General features: G+C 27.6%; 1 protein-coding gene across 10 annotated transcripts in view; it reads right to left on the minus strand.

Moving 5' to 3' along the window:
• The window catches only part of LOC138942579 (octopamine receptor beta-2R), a 73,868-nt gene that overhangs the window by 11,985 nt on the left and 37,388 nt on the right, over positions 1-24,495 (minus strand). For 4 of the 10 annotated variants that reach the window (XR_011448332.1, XR_011448333.1, XR_011448334.1 and 1 more), the window contains exons 3-5: positions 7,029-8,337; positions 5,607-5,837; positions 1,334-1,959 (exon numbers count right to left, since the gene is read on the minus strand). Coding sequence is in view for 2 of the 10 variants with exons in the window: in XM_070312913.1 (XP_070169014.1) it covers positions 1,869-1,959; positions 5,607-5,837; positions 7,029-8,023 (1,317 nt within the window). In the remaining 8 variants the exon portion in view is untranslated. Of the gene's footprint in view, positions 1-1,333; positions 1,960-3,293; positions 3,394-5,581; positions 5,838-7,028; positions 8,338-24,495 lie in introns of those variants that run through there. The other 6 variants (XR_011448337.1, XR_011448336.1, XR_011448338.1 and 3 more) reach the window with 6 other exon arrangements.

The raw sequence follows: 24,495 nt of genomic DNA on the forward strand, positions 1-24,495 counted from the left end.
AAATGAGCATTTAAATTAATTTAAAATTTATTATTCTCGATTTAACTATTGTATATTGTGTACGCATACACGCACGCACGCACACATACATTTGTGTGTGTGTGTGTGTTTTCATGTATACTGGGTGGCCCATTTTAATCCATCCAGTCGAATATCTCAAAAACCAAGCCCGGAAGAGAAAAATGTTTCAGACAAAAGTTGTTTAGTTTCGAGGGGGCCATAAGATGGTGACAATTATTTGTGCTTGGAAAATCATTTGAAGGTCATGTGAAGGTCAACTTTAAAATCTTAAATGGAAACTCCCATTTTTTATTTACTATTCTTGTAGCTGACCTCAAGAGCTTTCCAAAACACTATAATAAAGTATTTTTTCATTAAGTACTTTTTGAGTTATTTTATATTTTAATCTGACATATTTTGATATAAAAAATAAAATATTTCGTAAAATATTTAGTTTTCGATAATTTTACCGTAATACTTCTATGTACAGAATAATAAGACAAATTAATTAGTGCCAAAAAAAACAAATAATTGTTTAAAAAAATACATTGTAAATAATTTTCTTAAAAACAATTTTTTTTTTAATACTAATTGATTTGTCTCATTATTCTGTACATAGAAGTATTACGGTAAGATTATCAAAAACTAAATATTTTACGAGATATTTAATTTTTTATATCAAAATATGTCAGATTAAAATATAAAATAACTCAAAAAGTACTTAATAAAAAAATACTTTATTATAGTGTTTTGGAAAGCTCTCGATGTCAGCTATAAGAATACTAAATAAAAAATGGGGGTTTCGATTTAAGATTTTAAAGTTGACCTTCACATGACCTTCAAATGATTGTCCAAGGTCAAATAATTATCACCATCTTATGGCCCCCTCGAAACCAAAACTTTTGTCTGAAACATTTTTCTCTTCCGGGCTTGGTTTTTGAGATATTCGACTGGATGGATTAAAATGGGCCACCCAGTATATGTATAATATAAATTTGTTTATCAATAAATAATTATTTTTAGTTGTCAACATGTCCGATATTATTAATAAATTTTCTTTACTGTCGCAAACATCAAATTATAAAACTTTCTTTAGTATTCATATCTCAATAGTAAATAATCAAACTAGATCGTTTTTAAAAAATAGAACGAATTTAATACAAAACTTGATGTAATAGTAAAGAAGATTGTTTTTAACGATGAAATTGCAAGACTTATACGAGAAAAAAATCTTCAAAGATACATATATCTTTTTGACTCGCAAGAAGTACATTAAGAGATACAATATATACGATATATATATATATATATATATATATATTATAAGACCAACCAGGCTTTCCACCGTCTTCGAACTTCTCAAAGTTATATTTGTTCGGGTGTTCTACCAGGGGGTACCCACAGAAACGAAATGTCTCTTCTCGCAAAGTGCTCAGCAACGTTCAGTCGTTCAGTCGGAACCTCCTTCCTTCCTCCGCGGACATGATTTTATTGATCCTCGCGAAACACGACACACTTCTCATTGGCTACAAAAGCTTGCTTAAAAAAACTAACTTTGGCAATACGACATAATATGTATGTTATGTATACATGCGAGTTTTTCAAGGTTCATGCAATGTATGTCGCGCATAATTATCGTCGGCATGTAAGTAAAACGATGAATCTTTTTGGAAGATTTAGGCGGGATAGATGGGATCGTTTTACGTCAACTTATATATATATATATATATATGTGAGGGTGTGTGTCATTTATGTATGTATTATAATTACGTTTTTATTGGTGCGCGTGTATGTATATGTGATACATGTTAAATGTGTACATACTGCTTAAAGACGCTGCTTTTGCATTAAAGTTTATACGTTTTATCTCAAAGACTGCTTCCAAACTCACTCGATCTTCGTCGATCGATGTGCTTCATGTATGTCTCCGAATATATGCTTTTAGTACGATCGTCGAATCTGGAAACAAAATCAAATATCGAAAATCATAATTTTTTTTTTTTTTTTTTTCGTAAAGTTATACAGTAACGAGAGATTTTGTATATTATCCACTTATCCTTCAAACACACGCATATATAGAATTTCCAAAGTTAAACAATTGTATTTTGCCAGTATATTCTATGTATAATGTATAGGAAAAAAATGTTATACAAACATTGTTTTAAAAATGCTTTATTAGAAAGTTATAACAAAAATATTAAATGTGAACAAATTGCGAACATGCAGATACATAAAGTGAAAATAATATTCAATATTTATCTGATCGATATCAATATATACAGGGTGTCACATTTTAAAGGACCCACACAAATATCTCAGAAACACCGCATTAAATCGAGAAATGTTTCAAACAAAAGTTGTGTGGCATCAAAGGGGCCATAAGATGGTGACAATGATTTGACCTTGGAAAATTATTTGAAGGTCATGTGAAGGTCAACTTTAAAATCTTAAATAGAAACCCCCATTTTTTATTTAGTATTATTGTAGCTGACATCGAGAGCTTTCCAAAACACTATAATAAAGTATTTCTTTATTAAGTACTTTTTGAGTTATTTTATATTTTATAATCTGACATCTTTTGATATAAAAAATTAAATATCTCATAAAATATTCAGTTTTCAATAATCTTACCGTAATACTTTTATGTACAGAATAATGATACAAATCAATTAGTGCAAAAAAAACCAAATAATTGTTTAAAAAAAAATACATCGTAAATAATTTTTTTAAAAACTATTATTTTTTATACTAATAGATTTGTCTCATTATTCTGTACATAGAAGTATTACGGTAAGATTATCAAAAACTAAATATTTTACGAGATATTTAATTTTTTATATCAAAAGATGTCAGATTAAAATATAAAATAACTCAAAAAGTACTGAATAAAAAAATACTTTGTTATAGTGTTTTGGAAAGCTCTCGAGGCAAGCTACAAGAATACTAAATAAAAAATGGGGGTCTCCGTTTAAGATTTTAAAGTTGACCTTCACATGACCTTCAAATGATTTTCTAAGGTCAAATCATTGTCACCATCTTATGGCCCCCTTGAAGCCACACAACTTTTGTTTGAAACATTTTTCGATTTAACGCAGTGTTTCTGAGATATTTGAGTGGGTCCTTTAAAATGGGACACCCTGTATATATATAATAATATTTTATTTTAGCTATATTTATTTATTATAGCTCAATTTCTATTTGTGAGAAACTGAGACAGCAAAAGTGCATTAAATATATAAAAGTCAATAAGAAGTTAAAAAACGAATCTCTTATGAAAATATAATTTAAATTACCTAATTAACTAATTTTATCCTTTGCCATCCGCTGGCGCTGTTACGACAACATAGCATCACAATGTTCAGAGTGTAAAGAGTTCAATTAATGTCAATGTTTCTTAAACACAAATTGATAAATTATTACTTTTTATTACCATATAGTTTCTTTTAAAGAAAAATATTGTGTCAAAAATATTTATATTAAAAGAAAATAATAATAATTTTTTTAGCATTCTTTAATTAATATAGTATATTGACAGTTTGTTCTTGCGTTAAACACGCATTGTCGATTCAATCGTCAACGTGCATCATTGCGGATGCGTCTCGTGCGAGATACGCAGTGTATGTAATTGAACAGAATAATGAAGTAATTGGCACGAAGAATGAAAATAGAGATACATGACGCCATACATCCACGCGGATTAAAATAGGTTTAATTCATGAGTGTTTAATGATATCGTTTCTTGGAATCGCAAATGCTTGAGATAAATTCGCGTTCATAATAATCGTCCTGTATATATTCGCCGTTTTAATATAAACTGTTATGACTATTAGCGACGATAAAGCATTGTGCAATAATTGAATAGATATAAAAAATATAGTGAATGTTGCTATAACTCTAATAAAGTAATTCTAATGCAATCATAAAGATATGTTTTTACGCATTGAATGTAACTTTTCACACATCTTATATAACTTTTATACAAATAAATATAACATTCAAATTACAGAAACTAATTTTAATAATATTTTGTCTCTTTCTTTCAGTGTGTACGTCTAATTAAAACATTTAATTTATATCGATATTATAATATTGATTATTTTAATCTGATAAAGATTAAGATTCTTGTATTTATTTTTAATTAATTGTTTAATAATTATTTTAATAATTAACACGTTTGGGTTGTATTTATAGTCATAATGTATAATTATATTTATCTCTGCCTTTTTGAAAACAGGCAAAGATGCATATGATCAAGGTATATATTACTAAATTTAATTAAATTTTATTAAAGCTTTATAAATCATAAATAAATTTACAGCTTGTGATAAAAAAAAAAGGCATTTCTACAATATTTTGCATAATTTCATGCGATGGAGTGTATTGAACATTATAAAAATTTTTTTTGCGTGACTGAGAGAGAATATTAAGATAAAAAGACAAACCACTTTTTTTAACGTATCAAATAATTTCATATTGTTAATTGAGAAAGAATGATGAAATAAAAAATATATTCTTTATATATAATATTTTTGTAAAAATTTATATCTCTTATTTTTTTTTACATCGATTAACTATACATATATTTATATTTCTCTTAACTACGCAACCAAAATTTAGACAAAAATCTGGCTTCGTATAACGTGATAGTAACAATAACAAAATAATTATATTAGACACTAGATAATAGGAAACTCAAATGAAAGCCGAGGCGCGGTTATTAATGCGCAAACTTTTTGTTGTGTAATTTCATTGATAAGTATGCATTAAATATGTACGTAAACGCATACTTGTTAATAAAATTAAGCAACAATAATTTTACGCGCTAATAACCGCGTCTCGGCTCTTATTTGCCAGTTTCGTCATCTAATATCGTTAGTATTCTGAATCTACATTGCTGTTGTTATTAAAATAATTGTAGTTAAAAAGATATAATAAAAAATCCATAGTTTATATTTATTTAATAATATCAAATTAAATTTGATAATGTCGCTCTATTGACTCTATTTTTTCTCGATAAAATTGTAAATGTAAATTTTTAATATTACAGTAACAAGTATAAACGAAATATTATGACAGAGATATTAGAACGGGAGAGATTTTCAAATATACAAAACAGGAAATTCGAAACATTAACAACTTTATTAAAATAATTTCAATTGAACGCAATATAAATAACAAGAAATAATTATAATACATTGTACATATAAAAGAAATATGCAATGTAAGTTTAAAAATTTAAAAATTTGTTATTTCTATGTAAAAAAAAAAAAGAGATTGCAAGATAATCAAAGACAAACATGTACATGTTAAAAGGTTAAAACGCATTATATGAAGTATATAATAACAAGTTGAAAGTTGAATCGAAATAAATATTATCGCAAAAAAATATTTAAGAATTTAAGCTTTGCATACATGTATCGTTGCTGATCAGAATCCGGAATAATCTTTATCGATTATAAAATAATAGCAAAATGTTAATTAATTTCTGATGCATATAGAAAGAGGTTTTATAATTAAATGACAAGTATAGTAATATGAATAGTCGAGTTTGAGAAGATAAAGCGACAGAATGAATGCATACCTTCAAGTGTTAGACCAGATCGTACCTGAGGGATGGTCGACGAAAGTCCAGCGCTTCGAGATCCGACGGTTCGCGTTTACAGAGCGAACAGAAAGCGCATTGTAGGGTATTTTTAAACGCTTCTCGAAAGTCACGATTAAAGTACGCATAGATCAATGGATTCAATGCCGAATTTGTGTATCCAATCCAGAAGAGGATCGCAATCACGATGTTGGGACACGGACAGCTGTTGCCGCATAGCGCCATAGTGACGTACCTGACAATTGTATAAAATTAAAAATTTTTTATTTATATAAATTTTGAGAATGCGAGAACCGATTAATTTCTAATTCAAAAGCAATTAAAAATATAAAAGGTAATTTATTCTGAATTTCTGCGTGTGTCCATGTATACAGGGTGTCCCATTTTAAAGGACCCACTCAAATATCTCAGAAACACTGCGTTAAATCGAAAAATGTTTCAAACAAAAGTTGTGTGGCTTCAAGGGGGCCATAATATGATGACAATGATTTGACCTTGGAAAATCATTTGAAGGTCATGTAAAGGTCAACTTTAAAATCTTAAATGGAAACCCCCATTTTTTATCTAGTATTCTTATAGCTGACATCAAGAGCTTTCCAGAGCACTATAATAAAGTATTTTTTCACTAAGTACTTTTTGAGTTATTTTATATTTTAATCAGACATATTTTGATATAAAAAATAAAATATTTCGTAAAATATTCAGTTTTCGATCATTTTACCGTAATACTTCTATGTACAGAATAATAAGACAAATTAATTAGTGCAAAAAAAAATAAATAATTGTTTAAAAAAATACATTGTAAATAATTTTCTTAAAAACAATTTTTTTTTTATACTAATTGATTTGTCTCATTATTCTGTACATAGAAGTATTACGGTAAGATTATCGAAAACTAAATATTTTACGAGATATTTAATTTTTTATATCAAAAGATGTCAGATTAAAATATAAAATAACTCAAAAACAGTACTTAATAAAAAAATACTTTATTATAGTGTTTGGAAAGCTCTCGATGTCAGCTACAAAAATGCTAAATAAAAAATGGGGGTTTCCATTTAAGATTTTAAAGTTGACCTTCACATGATCTTCAAATGATTTTCCAAGGTCAAATTATTGTCACCATCTTATGGCCCCCTTGAAGCCACACAACTTTTGTTTGAAACATTTTTCGATTTAACGCAGTGTTTCTGAGATATTTGAGTAAGTCCTTTAAGATGAGACACCCTGTATATGTATGTAAAACACAGGTATATTTGTTTAATAATTTTTCAAAAAATATTTTTTTTATCTATCTTTGTCTTATTAATATAAATTCTACACAGAATAGCTCGTTATTGGTCATACAATAGAATTAATGAAAGGGAAGGGAAGATTAATCTCAATAATATATCAACATTTATTACCAAGACTGGGACCCACGTACCAGAGGAAAAATGGCAGCCAACAGAGGATGAAAGTACCCATAATAATACCTAACGTTCTTGCCGCTTTATGTTCTCTCTTCATTTTCATCATGTGTTTATCTTTCGTGGGAGTGTGCAAATGTTCGGTATTAATCTCGTTCAATGTTAACGTTTTTGATGATCCGCCGCTATTCAGTTCTCCGTTCAAATTATTGAGATCCTTGCTCGGTCTGTGACTGAGTAGCATAGCATTACCCATTCTGCTGTGCATTTGCTTCTCCTGCTTATTAGCCTCTTTAAATATTGCAAAGTATGTGACCATCATAATGGTGCATGGTATCCAGAAGGATATACTAGATGAAAGTATGGCGTATATTCTGTTGACTTTAAACTCGCATAGTTCCGGATGTTTGTGCCTGTGCACACTGTTCTCTTCCGTAGTGTACCAACCGCAGAAAATTGGTACGAAGGAAATAATGGCTGGCGCCAGCCAGCAAGCGAGCAGCATAAATGCTACCACTCTTTTCGTCATGTTAATGGGATATTTGAGCGGTTTCACGATTGCGTAATATCGATCCACTGAGATACACATTAGATGAAGTATCGAACTGGTGCTGAAATATACGTCGAGAGAATTCCAGACATCGCACATGAAGTAACCGAAGAGCCACCTGCCAGTTATCTGAACGCTGGCATTGAAGGTCATTGCAAACATCGCTACAAGCATGTCCGCTAATGCTAGCGAGACCACGAAGTAGTTCGTTATGATACGTAGTTTTCTGTGTCGTATCACGGACACCATTACAAGGAGATTACCGAACAAAGCCGTAGTGATGATTGAACCAAGGATGCAGACTTTCAGGATGGCTGATGACACGTCTGGCCAATTGATCTCCACAATGTTCACTTCAGTGTTATTGGCGTAAGGATCCTCTTCAGTCGAAGTGACATCCAGCATTGATGTCATATCGAACGAAGAGATCTCCGCTGGATCGAATGTCGTTTTTGCGGTCATTCTCACTCAGTGACGGTCCTTGCCGTCACCGAGCGTCAACCACTCGTTGGTTTATCCTCTCGGTCAAACGGAAGAGGTGATTTTTTTTAAGTGACGGAAGTTCCGATCAATCGACGCGCAAGGCAGACATTCATTTTTGATTCGAGAGAAAGAATTTTTCTTTTTTACATATTTGTCCTTCTTTGCCTTACTTGTCAACATAATTAGAGTTACGAGATTCACGAAGCCGACTCATAAAAGACATCTCGTAGAAAAAAATTTAGCTCGTTTTTAGTACAATCTTATTTTGTTGTCATCTATACACTCTTCTGAATCTGTAAATGAGAAAAAAAATATTTTTATAAAAGAAAATCAAGGATATTTTTTTTAATCTACAAGAAAAATTGCGATGCTGGTAAGAGCAAATGAACGTTATAAAATTCACAAATATTATTCAGAAAAGCATTTCTTTATCAAAGTGCATCAGCTACAAAATATATATATTTAATTTAAACGCGACAAAAAAAAAAATCGGCGTATAATTATATAGCTGTAATAAAAACATTTCATATTAAAAAATATTTTGGAGATATTTTATTATTTTTAATGCCACAGTATGTAAGATTATTAAAAGTTTTCTTTGAATATATTTTATTAACGTTATTGAGTTGCGCTTGTCCGATTCAATTACAGAACCTAAAATTTCCATTAATCAAAATTTCTAAATCTTTATGAATTCAAATTTCTATTTACGCGACAAAGACAAAAAAGAAAAAAAAATTTAGTATAATATTTCACGAGTTTATTTCTAAATAACTTAAAATAACAAGAAATATATAAATGAAAGAAATACAAATAAAAATTAAAAAAAATTTTATAGTGTTACGTAATGTATCATTTGTCATCCGCACGTGTATAAAAAATAATAAAATGTACTAAAAATTCTCCACACAAATCACAATTAAATTTAATATAAGACCTTCTTAAAATATCAATCAAAAACATTATCAATTTTTTTAAAAATGTTTATCAATTAGGATAAAAAAAATTCTATAATCAACTGTCTAATACTACTTATTGCAGATATCCTGTTATGTATAATAAAAATATATGTGTACGTATTTATTTGAAAATTTTTAGAGTAATCTTAGAAATGAATTCTTTTGTAATTTGAGATCGAAAAAAGAATGACCTTGGCAACACCATCTGGTTCGTATAACAGGATTTGTAATATATATAAAACTATCTTACATAATATCATAGTTGATATAATAAGAAATAACTTCTGTTATTGAAAACTCTAATGGCGTTATCTATCAGTTGTCATAAGTAATATAACAGTTTAATAATTTTTCGTCGTATGAATGCAGGTATAATTGTTCGAGAGACAGAATGTTCTTACTTTTTACAGTTCGTAATCATCATAGATTTAAGTTTGCAACAAGAGTAGCAATTATATGTTTTGTTTTAAAGCGGAAAATATAAGTTTGAAACATAGTTCAGATGATGCACACAAAGAGATTATAGGAATAAAATACCATCTGAGTCAAATGATTATAATTGATATAAACGATTTCGAGAATCGCAAAAATTGAGATTTGAGAATCACAAAAAATTCGTCTAAAAATCAAGTTCTTTTTGTTTCTTCAAAATGAAAAAAAAAAAAATGGAAAAGAATTCTTCTCCGGGACACTAATTGTAAATACAGAATACTACAAACAAGTCACGAATCGTCTTATTGGATCGTTTAACAAAAGAATTGTTTGAAGAAAAAGTGAGTTTATAATAACGCATCTGCTCACAAATGCTACAATAATCCAAAACAATGTTAGACGATCTTTAACAAAAAATTATAGCTTTATTTTCTGTCTTCTTCGTTCAATCTGATGTAAATTATTTTTTATTCTCTAAATTTCTATTATTCGTTAAAGAATAACATTTTATTCATTTTCATTTTAATCATTTCATCTTAAACGAAAGAGCATTTTATTGAAAAATGCAGAAGTTATACGATTGGTCTGATAAATGTATAAGTAATAAAATTTCTATTTTACATAATTAAGAATAAAAATAAATAAAAATAATTTTTCTTATAATTTTCTTCAAACTTTTATAATTATTTTCTAAATCTTTGCAGACACACACACACACACACACGCGCGCGCGCAGACACAATGTATGTTTTTATAAATATTATTAATAAGTAAAATAACCAAATTTAAAAAAAGCACATGCACGTATTTATACAAATTAAAAGTTTATATGTCTGCTGCTATTAAAAAAATATTAATTAATATTATTTGGTATTGTTAAAATTATTAAAAGTTTATTATTAAAAATTTATATATAAAAATTTGCTAAAACTTGAAACAAAAATTTGATAAAATTTTTCTATTGCTACATTTTTTTTTTCTAAATGATATTTTTTATTTTTATGATTGTAATATAATGTTGACATCGCGAACAATTCATAAATGAATTTACATGAATGGTTTGAGATGCAACAGACAAATTTATATAATTAAATAATCCTTTGGCATATAACCACTTTGATTGTGACAATTTCTTCGAGATTCGCATATCAGCTGGTACGGCAGTTTTCCATTGGTTTTTATTGAAAATGAGGACACGTCGGAAGAGAGCTGGTAATCTTCAATGGAATGTCCTCTTTTTTCCCCACCTTTTGCCCACCTTCCTCTTTGTCACTGTTTCTCCCCTCTCCGTGTCTTTCTGTCTCCTTCTCTGTATAATAGTCATATAGCGACAGTGCTGTGTCAAGTGCACTCTTGTCAAGACCGTGTAATTTATGATCCACTATTTTTGTGGTACATTTGGGTCAATTATTCTGACGGTAGCATTGGTCAGTCCTAAAGAAGACGACGGAAGAAAAACTGCCATTATCGAGAAGATACTATTTTTATTCTTCGATAAGCACGTGCCAATCTTAGTAAAATCAATATATAGATTACATCACAGACAATCACAAGAGCATTCTTAATAAAAATTGTTTCTTGTTAACAATTAGAACAAATAGAATAAATAACTTATTTATAAATGCAATTAGAGTTCTAATTTAATGTGAATATTTTATTAAACCGATGACAGAAATTCATTCTATCTTCACCTTGATTGCGAACAGTTTTTCTTCTGCAAAGAATAAAAAAAAAAAAAGAAAAAAAAAGAAAAAAAAAGAAAAAGAGAGAGACACTTTATAATATATATAATTATTCTAATATATAACTTTATAAGTAAATAAAAAAATTGATTTAATTTTAGTTGAATAATTATTAAATTAAATTCTTATATTATTTTCAATATCGGTTATATCAAATTTTACAAGAAATAATATAATAAATATGTAAATATATCATTGTTTATCTTTTTATGAAACTAAAAAATTTAATTTTTTGTGTGATTGTGAAAATGACTCTTATTTCAAGTACAAAGTGTGATAAAAAAATACGGTGAAGGCCGTCACAGTGTGCTATATAACGGGAGAGGAGGGGGAACTTCTAGTAGTGAAATCTAATTGTAGAACTCTCCCCTTATAATATATAATAAGTTTTGATTTTTTTGGTTCGGTTAGTCAGTATCGAGTTACGGTTGTGTAAAGACCGATTTTTTTACCTTTGTTGTAAATATGGACCACAAACAACGCGTTGACATGGGTAAAGAAATTACTATGTCCAAATTCGTACTTGTTAGGTTTGGCATCGTGCAACTTTTGGCTCTTCTTTTTAAGGTAAAAATGATGAAAAGGAGATGAAAGATCGAAGCAGCCATGACAGTGCACATATTACAATTAAACATATATATATTTATATTAGGTGTACAACTTTGCTTCCGCCGTTTTTTTTTCCGAAATTCGAGGCTTTATTGTAAAAAACTGATTATACATTTTGAAATTGCTTGTTGAGTCACTCCCAATGATCGTGCCAATTCTTTTTGACTTTGACTCGAGTCTTCATTAAGTAATGCCTCCAATTCTGCATCTTCGAAAACCTTCTCTCTTCCATCGCTATGCCGATCTTCGACGTGAAAATCACCGTTCTTGAAGCGTTGAAACCACTCACGACACGTTCTTTCATTAATAGCGGCTTCACCATAAATATTTGAGAGCATTCGATGAGCCTCAGCCGCAGATTTCTTCATATTGAAGCAGAAAATTAAAACCTCCCGCAAATGACGAGAATTTGGCTCGTAAACTGACATTTTCAATCGAGAATAACTTTATGATGCGGACACAAATCGACTAATGTTTCTATGGGGTTATGTTGACAGATGCCCAAGTTTATCGCGTGACGTCTATGATCTATTTATTTCCACCACTACTTACCGCTAAAGCCATCTATAGGAAAACGGCGGAAGCAAAGTTGTACACCTAATATAATTATATTTTGACGTTTGGAATTATTCCGTTGCTTTTAATCATATAATGTTTCATACATATATTACATACTTTTGTATATAAGAGTAAAATTGCTTTCTTGCTTAAAAGATCAAATAAAGTTAGATTTAAAAATTTACATGATCACACAAATGTAGTGATGAGATTTGTTTGTAATCATGTTTTTAGTTTATAAATATCACAGAGTTCTTTATACGATATATGTTTAATAAATTTTTATTAAAGACTAAAGATATATAAAGTTTATATATATCGATATAAAACTGTTAAGATTTAATCAATAAATTTTGATTTTGCTTGCTGTTTTACATTAAGTTTATATTTAAAAAGTAAAATGCTCTCTCTCTCTCTCTGATTATGTATTTATCAAAAACATCGGAACACTACTGCGTCTCTTGATACATACCATACACACATACGCGCATCATGACTTTCTATAAAAACAGAGAGAGAGAGAGAGAGAGAGATAGTGCCATACGAAAAATGCAGCGTTCTCTTCCAAACCAACGTTATTTATGCTCACATAATTTTTTTTTTATTAGATTCGTTGCCAGTTGCCACAGAGCAGTGCGTAGGTGCATTGCAGTCCACTGTAGTTGAAATTACGTCTGCCTTTTGCATATGCTGCGCTGTGATGCATTTAGAATGCTTTTTTCATTCCGCAGAATGCGCTTTCTTAACGCGATGGCCTCGTGACAACGAGCCTCACAGAAAAAAAAGGAGAAACGAGAACGTTTCTCACTTAGCAAAAAAGTCATTGGAAAACAAAGTATTATGCAATTGCATCATGTAAATATTCAGGCAGTCTATCAAATATTAAGCACCGCGACGAAATTAAAAGTGAAATGTAGAAATATACTTCATGCCCCATTTTTTCCAAAATTTGTGATAGAGTTAAAGAAGTTTTTGGATAAATTAGCTGCTTACAATTTTAAAATCAAATTAGATATACCAAAACATAGTTATACATTACATTCGTTACACATTCTTATCTAAAATAATAATGGAATTGAAATTAATAAATAGTAAAGACATATGAAAAGCATTAAAATACATTACTATTTTTTCAAATTGATCATAATATATAAATAGTAGTTATGTGTCTATATGTATATGTATAATCACTGTGTCATTTTGCTAATTTTATATCTGCACGCTTTATTATATTTATTTAAAATAAAAAATAAATCAATATTTATATATAAATAAAAGTACGGACGGATAAAGGGCTTCTTTGCCTCTTTTCTTTCACCTCGACCATATAACTTACTCAAGTCTAACTTTCATTTAAAATCAGAACTAAAAGTATGGATCGGAGAAAAAGTTTTTTGAGGTAATGATATAGGCGAAGAGTCCATACATTTATTTTAGTAAAACAGTAAAATACATATGTTTGGAACTTTTCGCACAAAACAAAGTTCGAAATAAATAAATTCGATTTAATTGCATATTTTTAAATCTCTGAATAAATACTTAATGATCAGTAGCTTACTGATTAATGATAATGAAAACCTTTTTGGAATTTACCAAGAATCATAATTTTGAAAATAAAAGTCAAAATGTCACAATGTTAAGGTCATTGAAGATAAATCTCTTTTTCTAAACGTTTTATTTTTACGATATTTCGAAGTCTCATATCTCGAAGATCAAGAGAGCGCGTACATCACATAATTCAAAGCGTGCATGTATTTTCTGAAAATTGCTTCTTATAATGATATGTCAAAAAAAGTGATTTGTGAGCCATGAGTTAATGTCAACATTTACCATCTTGTAAAGTGTTTAAGGACAGCTAATTAACTGTAGTAAGAAAAATTTAAAATTTAATTTCTGTTTTAGGAATTTGGACAATTGATTCATTTATAATATTGTACATGTATGTAGATGTAATCCTTGATAAAAATAAGATTAAAGATATTAAAGGGTTTAATAAGTAATTTTATTAAAACAACTGATTTACATTTTTCATAATTTTACCATCCATAAACGGATGTCGTTAAACCGGATAGAAAAGAGCGGCGCCTCACCGTCAAAAAAGCGATTTTTTCGGAAGATCACGACGCCTTATATGTGAGACAAACGACTTAGAAGAAGAGAAAGAGATGTAACAAAAACTACATAAATGATAGTATCGCGAGCATAGTCATGTTATTAATGATAAAAACGGTCATTATTATTACATCCTCTTATTCAAAGATTCTATGAAAAAGCGAAAGGCTTTTCGCTATGAAAAGCCAGCGAATATTGTTGTATTTGTTATTTGGATGAGATATATTAACAAACCACTTGATGTTATTCCATTATTTACAAACACAATATAAAATTTTTGTTTTTTATTATCTTTAGGAAAATTTCGTATATTTAAAAAATGTACAAATCTACAAAAAGGATTGGAAGACATATTGCACATCTACGCAAAGGATCGTATCACGTAACAATATGCTGAGTATGTAAATCGCACGCAATTGTCTGCTGAATATAAGTAGAATTCTCAACGCTAAGACTGGCCAAGGACAAACCTCGTGGAATTCGAAAGATCAATGATAAGTCGGTCTCGTGCCTTGCCGTTCTATTCGTAATGAGAATTTCTCGCATTTTCGAGAGCAATGTGTTTTTGCAGCTGCGTAAATCATCAAATGTGTTACGAAATTAATAAATTGGATAATTCTTGTCTCATCAGAGTGTTACAGAAATTAGAAACGTTTACGTTTATCGGCGATAATTCCTCGAATGCATTTTTAATAAAACCCAGATATAAACTTTAATAAATTGCGTGCTTAAACTGTTTAAAAGTTGAAGTAGAGAAGAGAAAAAGAGAGAATTGTGTTCGTGTAGATACTGTTCATGTGGTTTAAAATATGTATATTAAAATACATAAAAAGCAAAGATATATTATAAATTAAATTAATTCAGTTCGTATGCTATATTCGTATACTTAATTTTTTAAAATAAAACAATGAAAAATATCTCAAGTGTACATACAGTGTACATAAATATAAGAAATAGATCAATAACTTGTGTATATATACAGGGTGTCCCATTTTAAAGGACCCACTCAAATATCTCAGAAACATTGCGTTAAATCGAAAAATGTTTCAAATAAAAGTTGTGTGGCTTCAAGGAGGCCATAAGATGGTGGCAATTATTTGACCTTGGAAAATCATTTGAAGGTCATGTGAAGGTCAACTTTAAAATCTTAAATGGAAACTCCCATTTTTAATTTTGTATTATTGTAGCTGATCTCGAGAGCTTTCCAAAACGCTATAACAAACTATTTTTTTATTCAGTACTTTTTAAGTTATTTTATATTTTAATCTGACATCTTTTGATATAAAAAATTAAATATCTCATAAAATATTCAGTTTTCGATAATCTTACCGTAATACTTTTATGTATAGAATAATGAAACAAATCAATTAGTGCAAAAAAAACAAACAAATAATTGTTTAAAAAAAAATACATGGTAAATAATTTTTTTAAAAACTATTTTTTTTTATACTAATTGATTTGTATCATTATTCTGTACATAAAAGTATTACGGTAAGATTATCAAAAACTAACTATTTTACGAGATATTTAATTTTTTATATCAAAAGATGTCAGATTAAAATATAAAATAACTTAAAAAGTACTGAATAAAAAAATAGTTCGTTATAGTGTTTCGGAAAGCTCTCGAAGCGGTCTAGTGTAATATATAAAAGATTTTATATATAGAAGACTTATAGCGCTAATAATTTAGTTTCCGTGATAACACCAGTAATTTAAAAAAGAAAAATGTACGATTTCTTAGATTCTTATATCGAAATATATTCAAATATATTACAAAATAAAAGTGTTTAATACCAAACAGTTTTAGGACTGTTACGTAAAAGATTGGAAGAATACATATCATCTGTGTACACGATACTATCAATATTATCTGTCGATAAATTTTATTGCTTTTTCTCTCATTTATTTTTTAAGCAAGTATCTATTTACAAGAAAGATCGCAGGCTTCTCAATCTGTCAACATGCAGATCTCGTAAAACTTATTCGCATCGCGTATGCCAAAAGCTTCCAAGAAAACATGAATAGCACACATAAATCATCCAACAATATAAATACCACATCGTTTTAGTCTGAAATATTTTTATCCGCTAGTTCTTCAAAGAATCCGTTGTCTGAACAGAAATATATTACATTGATTTATAATTCAATTTCGTTAACATTCCCTGCAAAATGCCACCAAACATATATAAAAAATATCTTTGTAGAGTTATTTGTTCCTTATCCGTAGTATATTATTGAATAAATTAACATTTTCCAAAAGTTGGATTTTAATAAAATAATTTTAATTTTATTCAATAACATTTCTCAATTTTCCTTCTTTTATATTGATACAAATTGAATTTACATGTAACTATTATATAATTCAAAAAATATTTTATTATTCAATATATTTAATAATATTAATTTTTTTTTAAACGTATTTACGGATAAAAAAATTTAAAGTATTTATACTGAGAAAATAATGGTAAATAAATTTGATAATATGTTAAATATGTTAAAATTTTTTCTATCTAAGTAAACAATAATTTTAAACATAAATGTCGTCTTAATCTAAGAAGATACAATTTCTTTTTCTGAATTGTCTATATTATTTCTTAATATTTTAAAAAGATAATACAAGAGAGAGAGAGAGAGAGAGAAAAAGAGAGAACTTTTTTATGAGAAATTATCAAAAATGTGAATATAATGTAGAATATAAATCGCCTAATTTGACCATTTTAAATTACTTGTAAACTATCGAATAAAAAAATCCTCTAAATAAAAATCGTCCAATCTTAAAAATGGTATGTTAAACTATATTGTTGTCTCTTTTCTGCGATGTTGATTGGTCATCTTGTATGTGCTCGTACGTTACTTCGTACCGTGAAATATTGTCATCGCGATATGACCATAACAGTTTTGACAGAAAGGAAGTTATTAATGTGTCAACGCGAATTATTGTATGATAAAAATAGAGAGAAGAACAAATATTTAAAGACAAAAGTAATATAAAGAAGTATTTCATTGATATTAAAATTGCATAATATTTCTTAATAACATATGTTATTCTCACAATAATTTATCTCTTTAGTCTGTATAAAATTATTACAAGATACTTCATATTATGGAATATTTCACAAAATTGTAATAAAAAACTGTTATATATTAATTATCGTTTTTCTAAAATTTCCATTACACGGTGAACACTTATCGCGTAACATCTTACTTAAAATAATCTTGAATAAAAACGAATTATGAATTTATACGGGCCATAAAGTTATGATTTTGACAGCATATACCAAAATCAAGGTCATATTGAGGAGAACTACAATATATTAATGTAAGGGTAACCAAAGATTATTTCGTACTTTAATATACATTTGTTGATAAAATACAAAATAAATTATAAATATTTATTTTTCCTCAAATTGCAACAGTTCGATAGAAAGTGATAAAATATTATTCCTTAAAATATTAATCCTTAAAATATCATAATAAAATATTAATCCTTAAAAAAAGTGATTATTTAAAACGTTTTATCCCGTCCATGAATATAAATCGCAAGGATTTGTTAAAAATATTAAAAACTTTTATAATATTTTAACTCAAATTTACCAGTCTATAGTAAATCAAGAAATGTGCTCAAAGCTAAGAGAGCGATTATTATGAATAATAAAATTATTTAATCGGAAAGCATAAACAAAGAAAATATCATGATGCTACTAATCTTTTTATATGAGACTCCCTAATATTCTTTTTTTTTTTTTTTTTTTTGCAAAATTATATTAGGTGTACAACTTTGCTGTCTTCTTAAAAAAGATGTGTGTATTTTAATTATAAAACATATCTGCTCAGTGAATTTAAATAAATTAAATTTCTGGAAAAATAAATACACGCTAACTAATCGTTTTCATTTAATATTATGTGTTGTCACATAATAAGTCAACATGTGACAAGACATAATAAATAATATTAAATGAAAACGATTAAGTTTAATTTTAATACAATTTAATGTCTTGTTGAATATTTTTTACAGATATATTTTTATAAGTCTATTTCTATTTGGTTTTAGTAATATTATTCATACACTCTCAGAAAGGATTTCTGATAACAAGACAAAAATTATTCTTGACATATTTAATCGTATCACAACCTTATGCGGTATAAAAATAAAACAATTTTAAAATTAAATCAATAATTCCTTTTCTTCTCTCTCGAATTAAATAAGATTGTCTTACTATCTTGAGACAAGAGTAACATATACAAATCTAAGCTTATATATTCTTGCATTTAGCATAACTTGATGTTAGCGCCACAATAGTCGGCGCGAAACCGATATGCGGTGGCGTTACTAGGCATTTTATTCTAGATTTAAGAATTTTCCATTTAAGATTAAAATATTCCTTTTTCAATAATAAATATGATTGTCGCTATATCGATCCTATTTTATGATAGATTGAAGAGTAATAGCGTTAGATCCGGAAATCTTTTCTGTGGGTGTACTAGCTTTTTTTAGATTTTTATATAATATTGATATATTCTTTTTATTTTTGTCGATAAGATTGAAAGCACATCTCGATAATCCCTCACGCATGACAGCCGGTTACAAGAAAAACATCTTATAGAAATCTCTAAGGTCTCTTATATTTCACGATGTATTTGAGATAAAAAAAAAATTGACTGCATTCCGATAGGATGCTAAAAGAAAAATATTTATTATATATTCATAATAATTGAAAATAATAAAAGAAGAAAGCAAAATAATCTCTGGTAAAAAAAAAGAGTTAAAACTAAAATTTACTTGTATCGATAAAGACGAAAACAATAGATAAGGATGTAGTTTGTTCTTATTGTTGTCATCTATATTCTGCATTACATCAAAGTTAAACGGCTTATAGTAAATACAAAAAGTAAGCATACAACTCCTGCAAAAATTGAAAATAATAATAATAAGCATATTTTTATGTAAATTAAATCACATATAAAAACTATGCATATAAATTAATAAATTAAAATATTTAATCACACATTTATTGTGTATTATTTGTATTATTGTATTCTTATAATTTTCAATCATTTAAATAAAGCATTATGTAGCTGTTTTATTTTAGTCTATAGATAAAAGATCCCATCTGTGTATAGAGAAGAATGAGTTAAATTTTGTATATAAATTTATGAAATAATTTATTTAAAAAATTTTTCTGTATTATGCGTTACGCACCATTGTTAAAGAATAATCAAATAAATAATTTTATTGACTTATACAGAGTGTCCCATTTTAAAGGACCCACTCAAATATTTAAGAAACACCGCATTAAATCGAAAAATGTTTCAAACAAAAGTTGTGTAGCTTCAAGGGGGCCATAAGATGGTGACAATGATTTGACCTTGGAAAATCGTTTGAAGGTCATGTGAAGATCAACTTTAAAATCTTAAATAGAAACCCCCATTTTTTATCTAGTATTCTTGTAGCTGACATCGAGAGCTTTCCAAAGCACTATAATAAAGTATTTTTTCATTAAGTACTTTTTGAGTTATTTTATATTTTAATCTGACATGTTTTGATATAAAAAATTAAATATCTCATAAAATATTCAGTTTTCAATAATCTTACCGTAATACTTTTATGTACAGAATAATGAGGCAAATCAATTAGTGCAAAAAAACAAATAATTGTTTAAAAAAATACATGGTAAATAATTTTTTTTTTATATTGATTGATTTGTATCATTATTCTGTACATAAAAGTATTACGGTAAGATTATCAAAAACTAACTATTTTACGAGATATTTAATTTTTTATATCAAAATATGTCAGATTAAAATATAAAATAACTCAAAAAGTATTGAATAAAAGAATAGTTTATTATAGTGTTTTGGAAAGCTCTCGATGTCAGCTACAAGAATACTAAATAAAAAAATAGGGGTTTCCATTTAAGATTTTAAAGTTGACCTTTACATGACCTTCAAATGATTTTCCAAGGTCAAATCATTGTCACCATCTTATGGCCCCCTTGAAGCCACATAACTTTTGTATGAAACATTTTTTGATTTAACGCAGTGTTTCTGAGATATTTGAGTGGGTCCTTTAAAATGGGACACCCTGTATATCATCACTTTTATCTTAGAATCTTTATATATTAAACCTCTAAATATTAAATATTATATTTTTTAAATATTATATTATATTACCTTTTTCCTTAACATAAACACATGCTCGTATGCATGTTTATTTACCGTGCCTATGAACAAGTTATTTAGTGTAAAACCAGAACTTTGTCTTGATTATTATTCTCTTAATAACTAAGCTTTGTATAATTAATTAGTCTCTATAAGCATATTTGCGTAATAGTTAATTTAACATCTTATATTCACAAATATATATGTAACTCGCGCTCAAGCATATGTCTTTTCTATAAAATATATTATTATGCAACAGTTTTATAATTATTTAACAGAGCTCTTTTAAAATACTTACTTTTTCAAAGTATTTATTATAATATGTAAATAAATAATTATATATATTAATCAATTTATAATAAGTAAATATTATAAATATTATAATATCAAGTAAATGTATTTTAATATTGAATTATATTCGGTTATACATCTATTTTTTCTTAACAAAGTATATTATTATTTTTGAGCGATACTTGCACTACCATCTTCAATCGACCTTCAAGTGCATTCGTTTCAAGTTCGCGATAATAGCTAACAATCGCGAGTTATCGTTGGCGCGCACTGTATTTATACGATCTCTATCAGTTTTTACTGGCATTTTAATCTGCGGCAGTTGCCGTTCTGACACGAAAGTCAAATCAGGTGATTGAATTGCGCGACGAGACGCTGTTAATCTAACATAAATGAAATTTAATCACTAAAGATTTTGAAATTTTATCTTCTATTATCATTTACACTATTTCCATCAAGTACAATTTAACTTTATACACGATAATATTAGTAGACCAATGATTTTTCATGGATAATATAATAATAATAAAAAGTTATTAAAAGTCATTAAAAGTCATTTAAAATCAATATACACGTTAAATTCATATTGTTTTGAACATTAAATAAATAAATTTGTATTATGAAAAAAACTAAATTACTGCAAAGTAACGTAATTTTTAATGGAGTTTTTATTGGAGAATAAATATAGAATTAATATATTTCCTGATATTAATGACAGAAAATTTTTGAACATGAATAATCTTTGGAAGTAATAAAAAAAATTAAATTTTCATAAACAAATATGGAAATTATTAGTTTAATATAATTGCAGAATTATTTTGTCAGATAAAAAGAAAAAGATAATACTCTGCGAGAAACAGTGTGACAACTTAGAGATTATATTTTTTTAGAGAGACATACAGGGTGTCCCATTTTAAAGGACCCACTCAAATATCTCAGAAACACTGCGTTAAATCGAAAAATGTTTCAAACAAAAATTGTGTGACTTCAAAGGGGCCATAAGATGGTGACAATGATTTGACCTTGGAAAATTATTTGAAAGTCATGTGAAGGTCAACTTTAAAATCTTAAATGAAAACCCCTATTTTTTATTCAGTATTCTTGTAGCTGACATCGAGAGCTTTCCAAAACACTATAATAAAGTATTTTTTTATTAAGTACTTTTTGAGTTATTTTATATTTTAATCTGACATATTTTGATATAAAAAATTAAATATCTCATAAAATATTTAGTTTTTGATAATCTTACCGTAATACTTCCATGTACAGAATAATGAGACAAATCAATTAGTATAAAAAAAAAATTGTTTTTAAGAAAATTATTTACAATGTATTTTTTTAAACAATTATTTGTTTTTTTTGGCACTAATTAATTTGTCTTATTATTCTGTACATAGAAGTATTACGGTAAAATTATCGAAAACTGAATATTTATATACGAAATATTTTATTTTTTATATCAAAATATGTCAGATTAAAATATAAAATAACTCAAAAAGTACTTAATGAAAAAATACTTTATTATAGTGTTTTGGAAAGCTCTCGATGTCAGCTACAAGAATACTAAATAAAAAATGGGGGTTTCCGTTTAAGATTTTAAAGTTGACCTTCACATGACCTTCAAATGATTTTTCAAGGTCAAATCATTGTCACCATCTTATGGCCCCCTTGAAGCCACATAACTTTTATTTGAAACATTTTCCGATTTAACGCAGTGTTTCTGAGATATTTGAGTGGGTCCTTTAAAATGGGACACCGTGTATATTAACAATCAGCTTATGATTGTATCAGAATTTAAACGCATACAATGGATATAAAAAAAAATTAAAAGCGCTTGTATTTTAATAAATTATAGCACTTTTTTGATATTTATTCTTTTATTAATACATACAAATGTAAATCGAAGGCAGTCGAAAATATGACTTTATGTTTATCCTCTGCTGAATATCTTCAAATATTTATTCGAAGTACGCAGATTGCTTCACTAGACATTTAATATTCAGTAGAGTAAATCAGAGAGAAAATCGGAGTAGGTATAAAATCTTTTTTTTTTTAGAAGAGAATGCTGTGAGATAGCATGGAAATGCAGTGGAGTGCGTCAAGAAATATCAGAATAAATTAAATTTTTTTAGCATGCGATGAACTGAAAGCGATGAGATAAATTAAATTGTTTCAAAATACAATATAAAATGTAGAGCAATGGAGAGATAAAACATAGAAAACTAGATGTAATTACATTACGCTAAAATGAACAAAAAGGCTTTGCTTAAGATCATACTTTGTCGCGTAACATATGAATGTCAACATTCAATATGTTCTTATGAAAGTAACGTTGTGTCATAAACAGTTGTTTACTTTTAGACAAGCAATATCATCTGCAATTTTACCTCTTCTGTTTACTACGTCTTTATTTCAAACTCGCTCTTTAAAATTCTTATACATTTTCTCGTGCCACGTAATCATCCGCGCGCGCGCGACAAAAGCTTCGGAAAAATTCAACTATTTCCCATGATTTACTAGTCAACTTTTCACATGTATTCGAGTTATGTAAACGCGCCTAAATTAAACGATTCAGATCGTACTGCCAGGATGTTCTTTGTTAGCTGTAAGTGCCAACTCACTGACTTGCGAGCCTTCACATTTTGCACATTTGAAATAGAATATTGTGATAGCATGCTACAAATGATTACATTAACGGGAATTAAATTATGTCAAAAGAAAAAAAGGCAATGTCCTTTTCTTCGATACTTACTTATTGAACTGATTTTTGCATATTCGAAGATGATATATTTTTTAAATCGCTTGCAAGTCAAAAAAGCAATAATATACATAAAATATATTATCACAATCTCGCATAATTTTATATATGGCATATTATGAAAAATTGAATAAAAAAAAATGTTTAATTTAAAAAAACCAATATAAGTAAATAGAATTTACCAATATAGTTTAATAAAATATAGTAATTTTTTTTTAAATAACTATATATATATATATATATATATATATATATATATATATATATTTTTCGAGATTTAAAGCTAATTCGTGACTTATATATATATATATAAGATTTAAATAAAATATATAAAAGATTTAAATAAGATTTAAATAAGATTTAAATAAATTTAACCTTTGAAGATGAATTCTACGTACTAAAACTTATTATTAATTATATATTTCTCTCTCTCTCTCTCTCTCATATTTTAAACTTTTAATATATCCATTTATCAAAATTATTAATGCTTTAAATTATTTCGTAAAAAAATTAAAGATCTTTTTATTGTAAATCTTTTTATACTAGATATAGCTCCTAAATATAGCTCATCAGATTTAAATTCACTGAATTTTTATATATGACATCATCTTAGTCATCGTCTATAGTTAATTTATTATACTTCTATTTAACGACATAAACAGTCTGTGACAGCAGATTTTTATACGGTTGTGCAACCAATATTCTTGGTATTTTTCCACGTATGCGACAATCTATACATAGACGTGTAGAAGCTTATATAAATTTTCAAATACGCTTTTAAACATCTTCAAGATTTAAAACTGCTATCGTGTTTGGATTAATAATTAAAGA

The sequence above is a fragment of the Polyergus mexicanus genome, unplaced genomic scaffold (assembly GCF_030449975.1).
Source record: "Polyergus mexicanus isolate NDT 795.1 unplaced genomic scaffold, iyPolMexi1.0 SCAF_23, whole genome shotgun sequence".
NCBI lineage: Eukaryota > Metazoa > Arthropoda > Insecta > Hymenoptera > Formicidae > Polyergus > Polyergus mexicanus.